This window comes from Salmo salar, chromosome 02, assembly GCF_965601325.2.
Source record: "Salmo salar chromosome 02, fSalSal1, whole genome shotgun sequence".
NCBI lineage: Eukaryota > Metazoa > Chordata > Actinopteri > Salmoniformes > Salmonidae > Salmo > Salmo salar.
The window spans coordinates 93039052-93057179 of NC_138292.1; the positions used below are offsets into that span (position 1 = coordinate 93039052).

General features: G+C 42.4%; 1 protein-coding gene across 1 annotated transcript in view; it reads left to right on the forward strand.

The window, feature by feature from the left end:
* The window catches only part of LOC145863054 (uncharacterized), a 29867-nt gene extending 15109 nt beyond the window's left edge, over positions 1-14758 (forward strand). The window contains exon 2 of the mRNA XM_082968269.1: positions 11149-14758. Coding sequence (XP_082824395.1) covers positions 11149-12476 — 1328 coding nt within the window. The 3' untranslated portion in view covers positions 12477-14758. The remainder of the gene's footprint in view (positions 1-11148) is intronic.
* Positions 14759-18128: the final 3370 nt, after the last annotated feature.

Genomic DNA, 18128 nt, shown 5'->3' on the forward strand with positions numbered 1-18128 from the left:
GCACACTGCTCTCGATAGTATCACTGATATTTAACAAGCTTACGTATCGGCCTCACGGCCTTCGTCAGAGCTTTTGTGATTTTTTTTAAATCAGCACCCCTATGTAGACCTAGCCCCACCCACATCTGTTCCACGTATGGAAAGGGGTTGGAGGCAAAGGAAAAATAAATAAGTGCTACCAAACATAACAATATGCCTTTCACAAACACTACAAAAGTGTATAAATAAGACGCATTAAACACGTCCATAAAACCACAATGAGGACATAGCAAGTTTTCATTAATAATTGGGTACATCGTACGAAAAGTATCAGAATTATTTTAAATAGGCACATAATTCAAGTTCAAAATCACAACATAACATACATAGGCATTTCATCATTAAGTCCTTTAGGAAATATTGTCTGGAGGGTGAAAATCCAAAAACATTCTCTTTTGCTCAGAGTATTATTAATATCACCTCCCCTGTCTGATATCTTGACTTTCTCTATGCCACAACATCTAAAGGTTGAAATGTCATGCTTTAGGTCATTAAAATGTACTGCGACTGGATAATCCCTGTCATTTCTCCTGATTGAACTTTTATGTTCACTAATTCTCTGTTTGAGAGAGCGGGAGGTCTTACCGACATAGCAGAGCCAACATGGACATTTAATAATGTAAATAACATGGGTGGTGGAACACGTAATGGATTTTTAAATTCCGCCAGCAAAGTTGGGTCCGATGATAAAATATGCCAGTGTTTCTTGACCACACCTCACACTTTTCGCGAGTTCAAAGTATATGTGGTTGTGAACATTACGGAGTGTTCTTTGGCTTTAGCGGGTCTTTTTTGTAACAGTTCATCTCGTGTTTTTCCCAATGCCAAATTAAGAGCTTCATCCACACATTGTGGCGAATAGCCTCTTCTTAGAAACCTAATGCGCATCTCCGCTGCTTTTGCTAGATAATCCTCTGTGGAGTGGCATATACGGCGCAGTCTGAAAAACTGGCTTCTAGGAAGTCCTCTTTTTAATGGCTCAGGGTGGAAGCTGTCCCCCTGTAATAGAGTATTTCTGTTTGTTTCTTTTCTATACAGAGCTGTAAACAGGGTTCCATTTGATTTCTCAATCCACATATCGAGGTAATAAACACGTTGAGTGTCACATTCAATAGTGAATTTGAGATTGGGGTCAATGTCATTGAGTAGTGCCATAAAATCTGACAGCTCTTGTTCAGTTCCTTCCCATATGCAAAAAAAAATTCGTCAACATATCGATACCACTTCAGGACTTTATTAAAAAATGGGTTTTCGTTTTCATTATTGACAACACTATACTATAACTACTGTTACCTGAAGGAGGGAAATTAGGTACAACACCTGATTGGCCCCACCCCTTCCTGGGTCGGTGAAGAGCGGTATTAAATTGAAGGAATAAATCCAAGCCTCACTCTCATCACCTGTGGAATGCGGGGCTTCCAGCGAGGCGTGGATTTAATAGTATGTTGTACCTAGTATCCCTCCTTCAGGGAACAGTGGTTATAGTCATAACGTGTGGATTTAATAGTATGTTGTACCTAGTTTCCCTTCTTCAGGGAACAGTAGTCATAGTCATAACATCACGCTTGTCATATGATGAATTTCAACTTAAATACTGGATCTTGCTGTCGGACAGTTTTTTGTATTCAGATCTCTGAAATACACTCTAACTACGTAACATTTAGTGTCTCCTTATGTTACGCTGGGAAACAGTTTTCATGGGCACAGAAATCCTAAATCATTTCAGAGTTTGCTAAATCCAATGGTTCTAACCGAATGTCCCCTTAACTTTATTGACAACACCCAAATGGATACTGTCATTAATGCGGGTCTTCAATAATTACACATAATACTTAATACTGTAGCTGTTTAGTTACAGTCACATGTTCATATGACACATATCATCAGCTGATCCAGGAAATCATTTTCTGAATGCCAGTCAAATGACAAACATCACGACATGGGTATATCTGTTGTTTGGTGAAGTTATGGGTCCTACAGTAGGTCTGTTATTGTTAGGTGAAGTTGTGGATCCTACAGTAGGTCTATGTTATTGTTAGGTGACGTTATGGGTCCTACAGTAGGTCTATGTTATTGTTAGGTGAAGTTATGGGCCAATTTAGCAAACAGTGTACAGATCTAACAGAGTCGTAATGGACATTAACAACACTCACACCTCCACAATCATTCCAGTATGGGTGTCAACCACAAGAGAGCCCGATCGTGAAGTTCTCGTGTATGCACTTCTTGACACCCAGAGCGACACCACCTTTATCCTTGAAGAGACAACAAAGGCACTCAATACAAGGAAGGAGCCAGTACAACTGAAACTCTCTACAATGGCTTCAAGGAATACCATCGTGCCCAGCCAGAAGCTGTCTGGTTTGCAGGTTAGAGGATTTTACCTGGAGAAGAAAATCCCTCTGCCAACTACCTACTCAAGAGAGTTTATTCCTGCAAACAGAGATCATATTCCTACTCCAGAGACGGCAAGAGCATGGCCTCATCTTGAACACATTGCAGAGGAGATTGCTCCTCAACAGAGCTGTGATGTCGGTCTCTTAATTGGCTACAACTGCTCCCAGGCTCTCCTTCCAAGAGAAATTGTGTCTGGTAAGGGAAATCAGCCTTTTGCTCAGAGAACAGACCTTGGCTGGAGCATAGTCGGCTATGGAAACCCATGTATCGACTATGGCGACGCTATTGGAGTTAGTCATCAGGTTATCGTTAGACAGTTGATGCCAAGTCTTCAATCTTCTTCCAACCTCACAAATCAAGTACACTATGTTTGTAGAACACGCGTAAGAGAGGTAATCAAAGCACTGGACGTTATCAAGACGCTTGAATCCGACTTCAATGAGAGAGCTACAGAAGAGGACCTCATATCTCAAGAGGATATCCGGTTCCTGACAAAAATGAAAGCGGGCATCAAATGCAAGGACAATGGACATTACGAGATGCCGCTGCCGTTTAACCTGTTTGGGCTAGGGGGCAGTATTGATAATTTTGTAAAAAATATGTGCCCATTTTTAACTGCCTCCTACACCAACTCAGAAGCTAGAATATGCATATTATTGTTCAGGTTTGGATAGAAAACACCCTGAAGTTTCTAAAACTGTTTGAATGGTGTCTGTGAGTATAACAGAACTCCTATGGCAGGCAAAAACCTGACAAGGTTTCATGCAGGAAGAGGCCTGTCTGACAAGGAGTCGTGCGTCTTGCATCTGTTTATTGAAAAGTAAGGATCTTAGCTGTAACGTGACAATTCCCAGGGCTCCAATAGGCTCTCAGGACGCGGTAAAATCATGAAGGTTGACGAGGCAGCCTCAGGCTGAAACAGATTATCATCTTATTCAAGTGTCCCATTAGGTGACAATGGAGTGAGGCGCGTGCGCGATTAGCCCCCGTGGAGTATTTTAATTCGGCTGTTTAGTTTATTGCAGATTCCCGGTCGGAATATTATCGCTTTTCTACGAGATAAATGGCATAAAAATTGGTTTTAAACAGCGGTTGACATGCTTCGAAGTACGGTAATGGAATATTTAGAATTTTATTGTCACGAATTGCGCCATGCGCGCGACACTTCTTTACTATTTCGGATAGTGTCTGGAACGCACGAACAAAACGCCGCTATTCGGATATAACGATGGATTATTTTGGACCAAACCAACATTTGTTATTGAAGTAGCAGTCCTGGGTGTGCATTCTGACGAAGACAACAAAAGGTAATCAAACTTTTATAATAGTAAATATGATTATCGTGAGTGCTAAACTTGCCGGGTGTCTAAATAGCGAGCCCGTGATGCCTGGGCTATGTACTTAGAATATTGCAAAACGTGCTTTCACCAAAAAGCTATTTTAAAATCGGACATATCGAGTGCATAGAGGAGGTCTGTATCTATAATTCTTAAAATAATTGTTATGCTTTTTGTGAACGTTTATCGTGAGTAATTTAGCAAACTGTTAGTAAATTCCCCGGAAGTTTGCGGGGGGTATGCTTTTTCTGAACGTCACATGCTAATGTAAAAAGCTGTTTTTTGATATAAATATGAACTTGATTGAACAGACATGCATGTATTGTATAACATAATGTCCTAGGTGTGTCATCTGATGAAGATCATAAAAGGTTAGTGCTGCATTTAGCTGTGGTTTGGGTTTTTGGTGACATTATATGCTAGCTTGAAAAATGGGTGTCTGATTATTTCTGGCTGGGCACTCTCCTGACATAATCTAATGTTTTGCTTTCGTTGTAAAGCCTTTTTGAAATCGGACAGTGTGGTTAGATAAACGAGAGTCTTGTCTTTAAATAGCTGTAAAATAGTCATATGTTTGAGAAATTGAAGTAATAGTATTTCAAACGATTCAAAAATCGCGCCACTGGATTAGACTGGCTGTTACGTAGGTGGGACGAATTCGTCCCGCCTAGCCCATAGAGGTTAAGAAAGAAAGACCCAACCTGCCGAACAATAAAACATGTGCAGTTCGCCGTCTCAAGTGCCTGGAAAGGAGGCTGAGGAGACACAAGCAGTACTACAAGGACTACACAGCATTTATGGAAGAGACCATAGCTCGTGGAGATGCTGAGAAGGTCTCCAAGGAAGAAATTAACAAACATCCAGCATGGTACATCCCAGATCATGGGGTTTATCACCCACAAAAGCCTGGGAAGATACGAGTCGTCTTTGACTGCTCAGCTAAGTTTCGAGACGTCCTTGAATGACCATCTCCTCACCGGTCCAGAGTTGACAAACACATTGCTGGGTGTCCTTTGTCGTTTTCGTAAGGGTCCAGTTGCAATCATGTGTGATGTAGAGCGCATGTTCCACCAGTTTCATGTGAAAGCAGAAGATCAAGATTATCTGCGGTTCCTTTGGTGGGAGAACGGAGATCTAGAGTCTCAACCCTCAGTGTATCGTTTGAAGGTCCACTTGTTCGGCGCAGCTTCATCTCCTGGTTGCGCCAACTATGGTCTCAAACATCTCGCTGCCGAAGGACGAGGAAGCTTCAGCGAGAAGTCTATCCAGTTCATAGAAAGGAACTTTTATGTTGATGATGGGTTGACGAGCGTATCGTCTGAAGCTGAAGCGGCCCAGCTGGTGAAAGAAGCAAGAGAGCTTTGCAGCATCGGCAAACTTCGGTTGCACAAGTTTATCTCTAACAGCAAGGACGTTATAGCCACAATTCCCAAGGAAGAATGTGCTGAGGGTGCCAAAGACCTGGATATGGCTTTGGGTGAACCACACATGGAGAGGGCGCTTGGTGTACTATGGTGTGTCGCATCAGACGAGTTCCAGTTTAGGGTAGTTGTTAAGGAACGCCCACTCACAAGAAGAGGAGTGTTGTCTACAGTAGCCTCTGTATATGATCCGCTTGGGTTTGTGGCACCCTTTGTCCTGGCAGGGAAGCAGATCTTGCACCAGATGTGTCGTGACAAGATCGACTGGGATGACCCCATTCCAGATGACCTACGTTTCCAGTGTGAATTCTGGCTCCAAGGTCTACAAAAGTTGTCGGAAGTAAGAATCCAACGAGGCTACTTGCCATCAAGTTTCAAGGAAGTGCAGAGTTATGAGCTCCATCAATTCTCCGACGCTAGTACCTCAGGTTATGGAGAGTGCTCATACCTCAGAACAATCAGCACAGCAGGAGAAGTTCATTGCTCCCTAGTTATGGGGAAGTCGGGAGTCGCCCCTTCCAAGATTACGACCATACCATGACTGGAACTTTCAGCAGCGGTGGTAGCTGTTCGAACAAGTGACATGCTCAAAAGGGAGCTAGAGATACAAGGTCTACAGGAATACTTCTGGACAGACTCAAAGGTAGTTCTTGGCTACATCAACAATGAAGCCAGAAGATTCCACGTCTTTGTAGCTAACCGTATCCAACGCATTAAGCAAAGCACAGATCCCGAACAATGGAGATATGTGACCTCTGAAGAGAATCCTGCGGATCATGCTTCCAGAGGTCTCACATCAGAACAGCTCATGGCTTCCAACTGGTTCACAGGTCCAGACTTTCTTTGGCAAGAAGAACTTCCCAAAGGACAAGTCAAGGGGGGAGAGTTCGCAGACAATGACCCAGAGCTGCAGAAATCCCTGGTCCATGATACCCAGGCAAAGGAAGAAATATCGTTACTAGATCACCTTCACAAGTTCTCAGACTGGGCAAGAGTTGTAAAAGCTATTGCCAGGCTCAAACGACGTGTCAAGGAAGCCATAGGCTTAAAATTGAGGTCTAGTGAAGCTACAAGCATAGAAGAAAGGAGAGAGGCAGAGCTCACCATTATAAGGATGGTTCAAGAAGCAGCCTTCTCCCATGAGATACACAACCTTAGGCACCAGAAAGACATCAAGACCAAAGATAAAGCAAGCAAGTTGCATAAATTGAGTCCATTTCTGGATGAGCAAGGTATCCTCAGGGTGGGAGGTCGCTTGGCTCATGCAACTCTTCATTCCCACGTGAAGCGTCCTGCAATCCTGCCAAGAGATAGCCACTTGTCAGTGCTGCTCGTCAAGCACTATCATGAAAGAGTACGACACCAAGGACGTGGAATAACGATCAATGAGCTGCGATCCAACGGTATATGGATCCTAGGATGCAGCAATGCAGTTTCCTCGCACATCTACAAATGTGTGAAATGCAGGAAATTCAGAAGATGTACAGAAGAGCAAAGGATGGCAGATCTTCCGAAGGAACGCATGGAGACCACGCGACCACATCCCTTCACATACTGTGGGATGGACTGCTTTGGACCCTTCTATGCCAAGGACGGAAGAAGAGAGTTAAAGCGTTATGGGCTCCTACTCACTTGCATGGGCTCTCGAGCAGTTCACATTGAAATGCTTGATGACTTAACCACCGATGCCTTTATCAATGCCCTGCGTTCATTCATCGCCATACGTGGTAATGTTCTTCAAATCAGATGTGATCAAGGCAGCAACTTCATTGGCGCAAGACGCGAGTTTGTGGACGCCCGGAAAGAAATGGATCAAGAACGATTGAAGGAACTTGGATGCGAGTTTATCATGAACACCCCATCTTCAAGTCACATGGGTGGTGTTTGGGAAAGGCAAATCCGCACGATACGAAGTGTCTTGACATCCATTCTTGATCAGTCAGACGGAAGACTCGACAGCGCTTCTCTGCGTACCTTTCTCTATGAAGTCATGGCGATTTTAATAGTAGGCCCCTAACTACGGAATATCTGAATGATCCATTAGGTCCAGAACCGCTCACACCAAATCACATCTTGACAATGAAGTCCACAATTCTCTTACCACCACCTGGACAGTTCATCAAGGAAGATCTTTATCTCCGCAAGAGATGGCGCAGAGTACAATTCTTAGCCAATGAATTCTGGGCAAGGTGGAAGAAAGAGTACCTCCTAAACCTCGAACACAGGCAGAAATGGAATAAAGACAGAAGAAACGCAAGTATTAATGACATTGTCATGTTGCAAGATGATACTGCACCACGCAACCAGTGGAAATTGGAAAAGGTTACAGAAGTGTACCCGGGACAGGATGGCCGGGTGAGAAGATCCAAGTTACTGATCAGCGACTCAACCCTGGATGAGAGAGGTAAACGCATCACCAAACCCACCTATCTGGAGAGGCCCATCCATAAGACAGTCACCCTCCTGGAAGCCGATCAAAAACCCTGCAGACCCCTTTCACAGAAATCACAGGTGATTGGCGGGAGTATAACTGACAGTTAATCTGTAAGTCTATGTCGTTGTTTTTTGTTTGAATTGTTTACGTGTTCGCTATACGGGGGAAATGATAAGACAGGTGGAACTACGTGGCTAATAACTGTTGTAACGGGGATCATTATCGTAGCAACACATCTTTGGGGGTGAAGGCATTCCCGCGCGATGTTAGCTAAGTTTTCATGTTACCGGGTGTAGTTCGTAAAGGTTGATATGTGTATGTTAGGATGAAGCGTGAATTCATGCCAGGAATATAAGTGTGAAGTTTGATTTCCTCCCTTCTGTAATAAGCAGCCAATGAGGTATTTTTTTCCTTTATTCGTGTGCTCAATCTGATACTGTTATAGCTCCGGCTAAACTGTTTATGTATGTAATTACTTCAGAGTTATACCAAGCTAATAAGTCACTCATTAGACAAGAAGGTGTAAGAGTGTGCTTAAACTGTATTTTCATTTACTTTATAGTTCTCACGGAAGGTGATAATTCTGACTAAACTACAGAATAAAGCCGCCAGTTAAAATCAAGGAACGGTTGTGCTCGTGGTTACTGGAGGGAGCTACACCCTCATTGTCAGGCTGATGGAAAAGCTAGCCAAAGAACATTTTACTGGTTGAAGTGTTTTTTTAAGTGCAAAGCGGTTGATTTGCGATGATCAAATCAAAGTTTATTTATCACGTGCGCCGAATACAACAATCTAACCAATAGTGCGAAAAAAAGGTGTGTGTGTGTGGGGGTGGGGGTGGGTGGGTGGGTGGGTAGGTAAAGAAATAAAACAACAGTAAAAAGACATTTGAAAATAAGAGTAGCAAGGCTATATACAGACACCGGTTAGTCAGGCTTATTGAGGTAGTATGTAAATGTAGGTATGCATATATGATGAACAGAGAGTAGCAGTAGCGTAAAAAGAGGGGTTGGCAGGTGGTGGGACACAGTGCAGATAGCCTGGTTAGCCAATGTGTGGTGCACTGGTTGGTCGGGCCAATTGAGGTAGTATGTACATGAATGTATAGTTAAAGTGACTATGCATATAAGATAAACAGAGAGTAGCAGCAGCGTAAAAGAGGGGTTGGGGGGGGCACACAATGCAAATAGTCCGGGTAACCATTTGGTTACCTGTTCAGAAGTCTTATGGCTTGGGGGTTAAAACTGTTGAGAAGCCTTTTTGTCCTAGACTTGGCACTCTGGTACCGCTTGCCATGCGGTAGTAGAGAGAACTGTCTATGACTGGGATGGCTGGGGTCTTTGACAATTTTTAGGGCCTTCCTCTGACACCGCCTGGTGTCGAGGACCTGGATGGCAGGCAGCTTTGCCCCAGTGATGTACTGGGCCGTACGCACTACCCTCTGAAGTGCCTTGTGATCGGAGGCCGAGCAATTGCCGTACCAGGCAGTGATGCAACCGGTCAGGATACTCTCGATGTTGCAGCTGTAGAACCTTTTGAGGATCTCAGGACCCATGCCAAATCTTTTTAGTTTCCTGAGGAGGAATAGGCTTTGTCGTGCCCTCTTCACGACTGTTCATATGTTTGGACCATTCTAGTTTGTTGTTGATGTGGACACCAAGGAATTTGAAGCTCTCAACCTGCTCCACTACAGCCCGGTCGATGAGAATGGGGACGTGCTCGGTTCTCCTTTTCCTGTAGTTCACAATCATCTCCTTAGTCTTGGTTACGTTGAGGGATAGGTTTTTATTCTGGCACCACCCGGCCAGGTCGCTGACCTACTCCCTATATGCTGTCTCTTCGTTGTCGGTGATCAGCCCTACTATTGTTGTGTCATCAGCAAACTTAATGATGGTGTTGGAGTCATGCCTGGCCATGCAGTCGTGGGTGAACAGGGAGTACAGGAGGGGACTGAGCACGCACCCCTAGGGAGCTCCAGTGTTGAGGATCAGCGTGGCAGATGTGTTGCTACCTATTCTCACCACCTGAGGGCGGCCCATCAGGAAGTCCAGGATCCAGTTGCAGAGGGAGGTGTTTAGTCCCAGGTTCCTTAGCATAGTGATGAGCTTTGAGGGTACTATGGTGTTGAACGCTGAGCTGTAGTCAATGAATAGCAGTCTCACATAAATGTTCCTTTTGTCCAGGTGGGAAAGGGCAGTGTGGAGTGCAATAGAGATTGCGTCATCTGTGGCTCTTTTTGGGCGGTATGCAAATTGGAGTGGGTCTAGGTTTCTGGGATAATGGTGTTGATGTGAGCCATTACCAGCCTTTCAAAGCACTTCATGGTTACGGACGTGAGTGCTACGGCTCTGTAGTCATTTAGGCAGGTTGCCTTTGTGTTCTTGGGCACAGGGACTATGGTGGTCTGCTTGAAGCATGTTGGTATTACAGACTCAATCAGGGACATGTTGAAAATGTCAGTGAAGACACCAGCCAGTTGGTCAGCACATGCCCGGAGCACACGTCCTGGTAATCCGTCTGGCCCCGCATCCTTGTGTATGTTGACCTGTTTAAAGGACTTACTCACGTCGGCTACGGAGAGCGTGATCACACAGTCGTCCGGAACAGCTGATGTTCTCATGCATGCCTCATTGTTGCTTGCCTCGAAGCGAGCATAGAAGTGTTTTAGCTCGTCTGGTAGGCTCGTGTCACTGGGCAGTGTCTAATCCAGGTGAGTGAGTGATCCAGTCTAATCCATCATTCGAGGTGTGATTGATGTGTGAGTGATCGCTGTCCTTATATCCAGAAGCTCTTTTCTGCAGAAACATTATGTACAAAATAATTTACAAATATCGCAAAAGAAAACACATAATAGCACAATTGGTTAGGAGAGGGCCATCTCCTCCGGCGCCATTTTTGAGTTAAAAGCGTTTTACTGGTTGAAGTGTTTTTTAAGTACAAAGAGGTTGATTTGCGATGATGACACAAACATTATATTAAGCAGGACATTCAAGCGAGCCTTACAATTATAATCCAAAGTAGTGTGAAATGCACTCATAAGCAACCTGGAAATGGAGGTTACTTCCCTGAGTTTTCCCCTGTTCACATTCAGAATACATTGTGAAAAACTAAAATCTTTGCTCACTATTTTTGCTCCAGGCAGATATACTACATCCATAACTATTGGTTTCCTCATTAGCAGGGAGGTGTTTCTGCAATCAAATTGTGTGCGCATCGCCCTTGTGCCGCAATTTTGTTAAACACAGAAAGGGGCCTATATTTGAGACCAAAAGTCGTCTGGCACATGAACAACATGAATAACTTCATTTCTAGCCTACAGTCATCGATTTTACTACTAATGTGAAAAGACAAAATATGACTATTCTTGCTCATTTTAAGACAATTGTCAAATAATTTTAACATTCATTACAGACGTCAATTGTTGTACAACATCATGGCTACGCTGTTGGCATCACCTTTTACAGTGGATTACCGCTGTTGTGGGCCTTTAACCATCTGTCTGACTTTGTTGTTCACACAGGAGAAATATGGGACTATCGTGGATCCTCTGGGGAGCCTCAACAACCTCATGACGCTGACGAGGCAGAGAAGAGTCTCTGCAGATCAGAACACCTCAAGAAACACCCGCAGAGACCCACAGGGAAGAGAACTCACTGCTGCTCTGACTGTGGGAAGAGTTTTGTTTCTTCAGGACATTTAAAATCACACCAGAGAATACACACGGGGGAGAAACCTTATAGCTGTGCTCAATGTGGGAAGAGTTTTACTACATCTGGCCAGCTGACTTTACACCAGAGAACACACACAGGAGAGAAACCTTATAGCTGTGCTCAATGTGGGAAGAGTTTTGTTCAATCTGGCCAGCTGACTTTACACCAGAGAACACACACAGGGGAGAAACCTTATAGCTGTGATCAATGTGGGAAGAGTTTTGTTCAATCTGGCCAGCTGACTTTACACCAGAGAACACACACAGGAGAAAAACCGTATACCTGTGATCAGTGTGGGAAGAGTTTTGTTCAATCTGGCCAGCTGACATTACACCAGAGTACACACACAGGAGAGAAATCTTATAGCTGTGATCATTGTGGGAAGAATTTTGCTGCATCTAGCAGTCTGACTCTACACCAGAGAATACACACAGGAGAGAAATCCTATAGCTGTAATCAAGGTGGGAAGAGTTTTACTACATCTGGCCAGCTGACTTTACACCAGAGAACACACACAGGAGAGAAACCTTATAGCTGTGATCAATGTGGGAAGAGTTTTGCGGCATCAAGAAGTCTGACTGTACACCAGAGAATGCATACAGGAGAGAAGCCTTATAGCTGTGATCAATGTGGGAAGAGTTTTGCTGCATCTAGAAATCTGACTCTACACCAGAGAATACACACAGGAGAGAAGCCTTATACCTGTGATCAATGTGGGAAGAGTTTTACAGGGTCTAGCAATCTGACAATACACCAGAGAACACACACAGGAGAGAAACCTTATAGCTGTGATCATTGTGGGAAGAGTTTTGGTCAATCTGGGAAGCTGACTGTACACAGGAGAATACACACAGGAGAGAAGCCTTATAGCTGTGATCAATGTGGGAAGAGTTTTACAGGATCTAGAAATCTGACAATACACCAGAGAATACACACAGGAGAGAAGCCTTATAGCTGTGATCAATGTGGGAAGAGTTTTACAGGACCTAGAAATCTGACAATACACCAGAGAATACACACAGGAGAGAAGCCTTATAGCTGTGATCAATGTGGGAAGAGTTTTATTACATCTAGCAATCTGACTCGACACCAGAGAATACACACAGGAGAGAAATCTCATAGCTGTCACCAGAGATAATCTGATAAAAGATCTCTGATCAAACATCAGAAAATACATGGATGAGTTGTTTCATGATATCAATGAATTAATGTCACAATGTAGAATGTTTTAACATTGTAGTAGGAGTATTTTAATATTGTCACAATGTAGAATCCTAAACGTTTGTCCCCTGTTCTATTGATTTCAACATGATATGGATATTAGCCTCAGGGGGAAAATCCAGGCTCTGAAATGGAAGAGTTACTATTTATGTGATTTAACAAAAAGTGACTAACAAAAAAATTGTTGTTACACTTACCATGTTGGTGACCCACTGGAATCAAAATGCAACACTTCAAAATGTAGCTAGCTGTTTTCTACAAATGGTCCTCTAACCAGGGATGTACACATTATTCCCAGATTCCGTGTGGTTTTTGAGCTGTTAGTTTTAACAGGACGTGCAACCTCATCTCCCTCCTGTCACACAAATGATTTTAGCGATGACTGATGACAAATAAGTGTTGTGTTCTTTTGTTTAGCGACCCCTACATTTAAATGCAGCAACATGCCTATCTAGTGAACCCTGAAAAGAGAGAGAAGCTCAGCGGTGAGGTGGAAAGTTACTATGGATATTGCAGGAGTTTTCTCTTGAAATCAGACTTATTCAATTTATTTTGACTGCATGTTTCTCCGTATTGGAGATGAATTTTGTTTGGACTCGTTCCAAGGGGACGAGAGTTCTAGAAGCTAGTGAGTTTTAGGGAGACGAGAGTTCTAGAAGCTAGTGAGTTTTAGGAAGACGAGAGTTCTAAAAAAAGAAAAAGGTGAAAAATAATTGTAACGATTGTATATTATTATATAGAAATGTTTTTAATTGTTGTCAGCCAGTAGACACCATGTTTATATTTGTGAAGGTGAAGCATTGTAGTTGATTATAATGTGAAATGGAAGTTGTTTTCTGTTGGTGGTAAGTATTCTCTTAAGGGGGAAGGTGTTACATTCTTTCTTTTAAGGTGTTAGTCTTTTTGGTTTTTCCATTTTATGTTTTGAGTTTGCACGTTTGTATATTATTATTTAGAAATACGTGTTTTTTTCTTGTTTTTAATTGTTGACAGCCAGTAGACACCATGTTTATATTGGTGAAGGTGAAGCATTGTGGTTGATTATATTGGGAAATTAAGTTGTTTCTGTTGGTGGTAAGCAAACTTGTCCAAAAGAAATGTAGGATATATTTGTTGTCTTAAGGGGGAAGGTGTTACAGGCTTTGGTTTTCCATTTATGTTTTGAGGTTGGACTTTAGCGCGTATAGCTCTCTAGCGCGTGTAGCTCTCTAGCGTGTATAGCTCGTTAGCACGTCTAGCTCGTTAGCACGTCTAGCTCGTTAGCGCGTATAGCTCTCTAGCGTGTATAGCTCGTTAGCACGTCTAGCTCGTTAGCACGTAGGACGCACTGATTGGTGTCACCTCGTTAGTCAGTATGTGTTACACCTGTGCTGGCTTGTCCATCTCGTTAGTGGGAAGGTGTTTCACCTGAGCTGGTCCAGGTTCTATTTAAGAGTGTCTGGCCCAGTGCTCCAGTTGTCTTGATACATGTGGAGAGTCAACACCTTTAGTTGTTCCACCTTTTTGGTTTACTTCCTGTCTTTAAGTTTGGTGTGGGTTTTTCTTTTGTTTTCCTCTTCTTGGGCAGATTTAGTGGGTCTCATGGTGGGTGTCTTTTAGGTCCGAGTTGTTGTTACTAGTCAACTTTCAGTGGACACTGTGAGAGCAAAATTGCAATATTATGTTATAATACTTTTTTTGCAACAAATGGTGGTTTTATGCAACAGAATAGAGGGTTCTTGGAACTATTGTGTCTGTGTGTTCTACTGAGGATGGGTCTCTGGGAGAAAACACTGACAGGAGATTTACAATGTCTTTTGGGTGATAAAACCTAAAGAGACCGCATTCCAGAGCATGAGTTAATGTTTCTGTTCTATATGGTACCAGGGAGAGATGACCCCAGGGCCAGACCCTGGTCTCTACACAAAGAGTACTGTTTTTACAGCAGATTCTGTCAGCTGAGAATTATAAGTATCTTTCATACAAATCTTAACCTTGTGATCCATTCTATATATCTGTTTGCCATGTAGGTTGAAAGGGGTGCATCTTGGCTGTAAAAGACCTTTGTACTTTTGTCTCGGGGCTCTAAACGAGTCATCTAGGGGTGATTCGTCAACCAGCCATCATAATCGTAGAGCACCCAATTGATTCATTTTGTATGTGTGTTGTATTGACCTGCACCCTTATTAATAAGTGAATAAAGATTTAGTTTAAGAATAACTCTGACTTGTGTGATAAGTTTCTCTTAATGAACAACCACATTTAGCGACGGGGATGTGAATCTTCTCTTGGTGACTGCCCCTGATGACCTGGGTAAATGGTGCACTTGGGAATTCAGAGAGACCACACTTCAGGAGCGGAGCAGATGGACCCACATTTGATCTGAGAGGCAGCGAGCTGAGTGGATACCACATCTCAAACGTAGTTTAAAAATAAAGAATGAGGTGAGCGAAACAAGTGGAGTTTTTAGAAAAGCCTCGTAGGCTCTGAGTGTGTTTTCCTTAGTGAGGGGGGCACCTTGGAGGTGTAAAGAGGGGCGAGTCAGCTATCTGTGTGAACTGGATGAAAACTAGAATCTGTGTTTACTAGTTAAGACCATTTATGATATAGTATAAGATAGAAAGGTGCACCTGTAATTATTTTAAACGTATTTGTTTTAAACCTGTAATTATTTTAAACCTGTACCCCATTTTAGAAGTATTGAAAGATGTAAATGTATGAGTTGCATTATCCTAGGAACTAACCATGAGATAGAAATTAGACAATTTTCCTGCAGGTTAAAATATTGTTGAAAAACAATTACTTGATTGGGAATGGCATTGTGTGACTGTTATATGAGAGTTGTGTGAATGTGATATGAGAGTTGTGTGACTGTGATATGAGAGTTGTGTGACTGCGATATGAGAGTTGTGTGACTGTGATATGAGAGTTGTGTGAATGTGGAAATGAGTCTTAATCTGTCGTCTGGATAGTAACATATAGAAATATGCTTCATCAGATGATTGAAATGTGGATAATAAGCGGGATGATATTTTAGAAAGCAGCAGAAGGTCTATAGTTCCTGGGAGGCTTGATTTTGCCGTGGTCTCTGGGAGGTTAGAGAACCGTTGAGGATCCCATGGTCATTGTCCGGGAAACAAAAGTTTATTTTTGGTTCTGCTGGGAGTATGTTTGGAGAGCTGCTTCGTAGCTATGGAGAGTCCTTGAAAAAGCAAATGGAATGGTTGTTGTGAGTACCTGAGAATTTCTTACGTTTTATATGGATTCTGTGAATATATGAAAATATGATGAATTGTATGTGTGTATATACGATTTGAGATTTGATAAAGTAATACTGGGAATATAATTAGATACAATTTAAACAACCCATATGTAGACAAACGTAGGTTTTGAGTTGGTATCTTTAATGGATCATTTGATAAAGATGAGGGTTAAGCATTATTAAACAGTCTACAAAGTCTGGGCAGTTGTCTCAGAAACTGATGGGAGTGTGTCCACTTTAGGGGAAGTTACGGGGGGGGGGGGCTGCCCCTACAAGCGACTTCCCCTACAAACCAATGACTCCCTTTGACAACGGGCGATGCAGCATCAGAAACATTTATTATAGTGTAAAAATGTACTACAAAGTGCAGCTAAACAGAATAACTTTGGTCGTATCCACTCGGCACGTGGCGTCAAAGGACGTTGAATTATGGTCGATATCAGGTCTGTCTGTGGCCTCTATTTCGCCCTAAAATAGTCATCCTAAATTGGGCTGTGTATAACTATGTAAATGTCTCTCGGACAAGGTGACTTTTATCAATATACACTCTAAAAAGTAAAGGTTCCTGGAGTATCCTGTAGGGGTTCTTCAAATTGAAACTGTGGGGGAACCCCTAAAAGTTATTTGAAGAACATTTTGTGGGAACCCCTATAAGTTCTTTGAAGAACCCCTTATCATGGTTCCTCAAAGAACCTTTTGGGGTTCCTTTTTTAACTCCCTGTCCACCCTCCCTCCTTATAAATAAAAATATTTTAATAACAATATTGACAGTATTGATTTAAATAATTCATTGTTTATTTAGTGGCACCACAAAAGTGAATTAATATTTACAAAAACAATTTACCAAACAAAACACATTACAAAATTGCAACATTTCTGCAGACATGTCAGACCATAATAAATAATACATTTACTTTGTATAGTGCTTTTCATGACATTTAAAAATATATAAAAATGATGTACAATAAAAAGATAAAAAATGAATCACAGGTAAACTAACAACATTGTAGACTTTACGCTAAATACAGATTTTTTTCAGCTTTAGTGTGTGTATCGTATCCACTTAGTTATGTTAGGAAGTTTTCCATCTTTATGACCGGACCTGGTAACTTCACCCCAACTTCTCTTATCGCCAGAACACAGTAACTTAACAACATAAGTGTTTTTCTGATATTTTGGGGAAATTTAAGGGCAAATAAAAAATACAGCCGTGGCAGAGCCCCAAGTCCCATGGGGACATCCTCGAGGCCCTGGATGTTCTCCCCATCTAAGGCCAGCGGGATTTCACTCTCATATCCATTCCCTGGACTTGATTCATTTCTGAGATCTGAAAAGATCATTTGCACATCTATGCTAATAGATTTCAGTTTGTATTGACTGCTATGTAGGTTAAATGTACACTTCAAATGCAGCTGTCCTACAACATATCTGTACCTTCTTCTTGATCCCAATTGCATTGTGTCCATGTTCTGTCCTATAACAATTTCAAAGGAAGAGAAAATGTGTCAAAGAACAGTCTTACAAGCATTAAAACATATATATATACATATATTAAAACCTCTTGAGGATACCCTAGGATAGGGGGCGCCACAGCGCATTTTGAAAAAAAATCGTTCCCATTTTCAACGGCCTACTAATCAAACTCAGAAGCTAGGGCATGCATATACTTATTATATATGGATAGAAAACACCCTAAAGTTTCTAAAACTGTTTGAATGGTGTCTGTGAGTATAACAGAACTCAAATGGCAGTCAAAACCCCGAGACCGATTGAAACAGGAAGTGGAATTCAGAATTGTGGACTCGACTTCTCATCTTTCCCTATAAATCACACCGTTAACCATGGTTCAGTGAGCACTTCCTATTGCTTCCACTAGATGTCGCCAGTCTTTTCACAGTGGTTTGAGCCTTATACAGTCGAAACTCAGTGAATGAGACTCATTGGAAATTGGTCACAGGGGATGGGCCATCACCATTATGACGCCGGCGGCCATGTCTACCCCCACCTTTGGAAACGGTTTGAAAGACAATTAAATCATCCCCCTCGAATCTTATTGGCTCTCTTGGTGTTACAGGCCCTGACGATTAATGTTTTACAACGTTTGACATGTTTGAACGAACCTACAGGCGGGAGAATCATTTTATCCGAAACTTCAGCCCTGCGCACATCGGAGAATTTGGAGAGAGCCCAAGGACGCGCTACCAACAGCAGGCTAATGGAACGTGAAGTATGGACTTTTTCGACCGAAAATACATCTGTTGTGGACCTGGGATTCTTTCTGATGAAGACAACTAAAGGTAGGCGATTATTGACAATATTATACAAGAT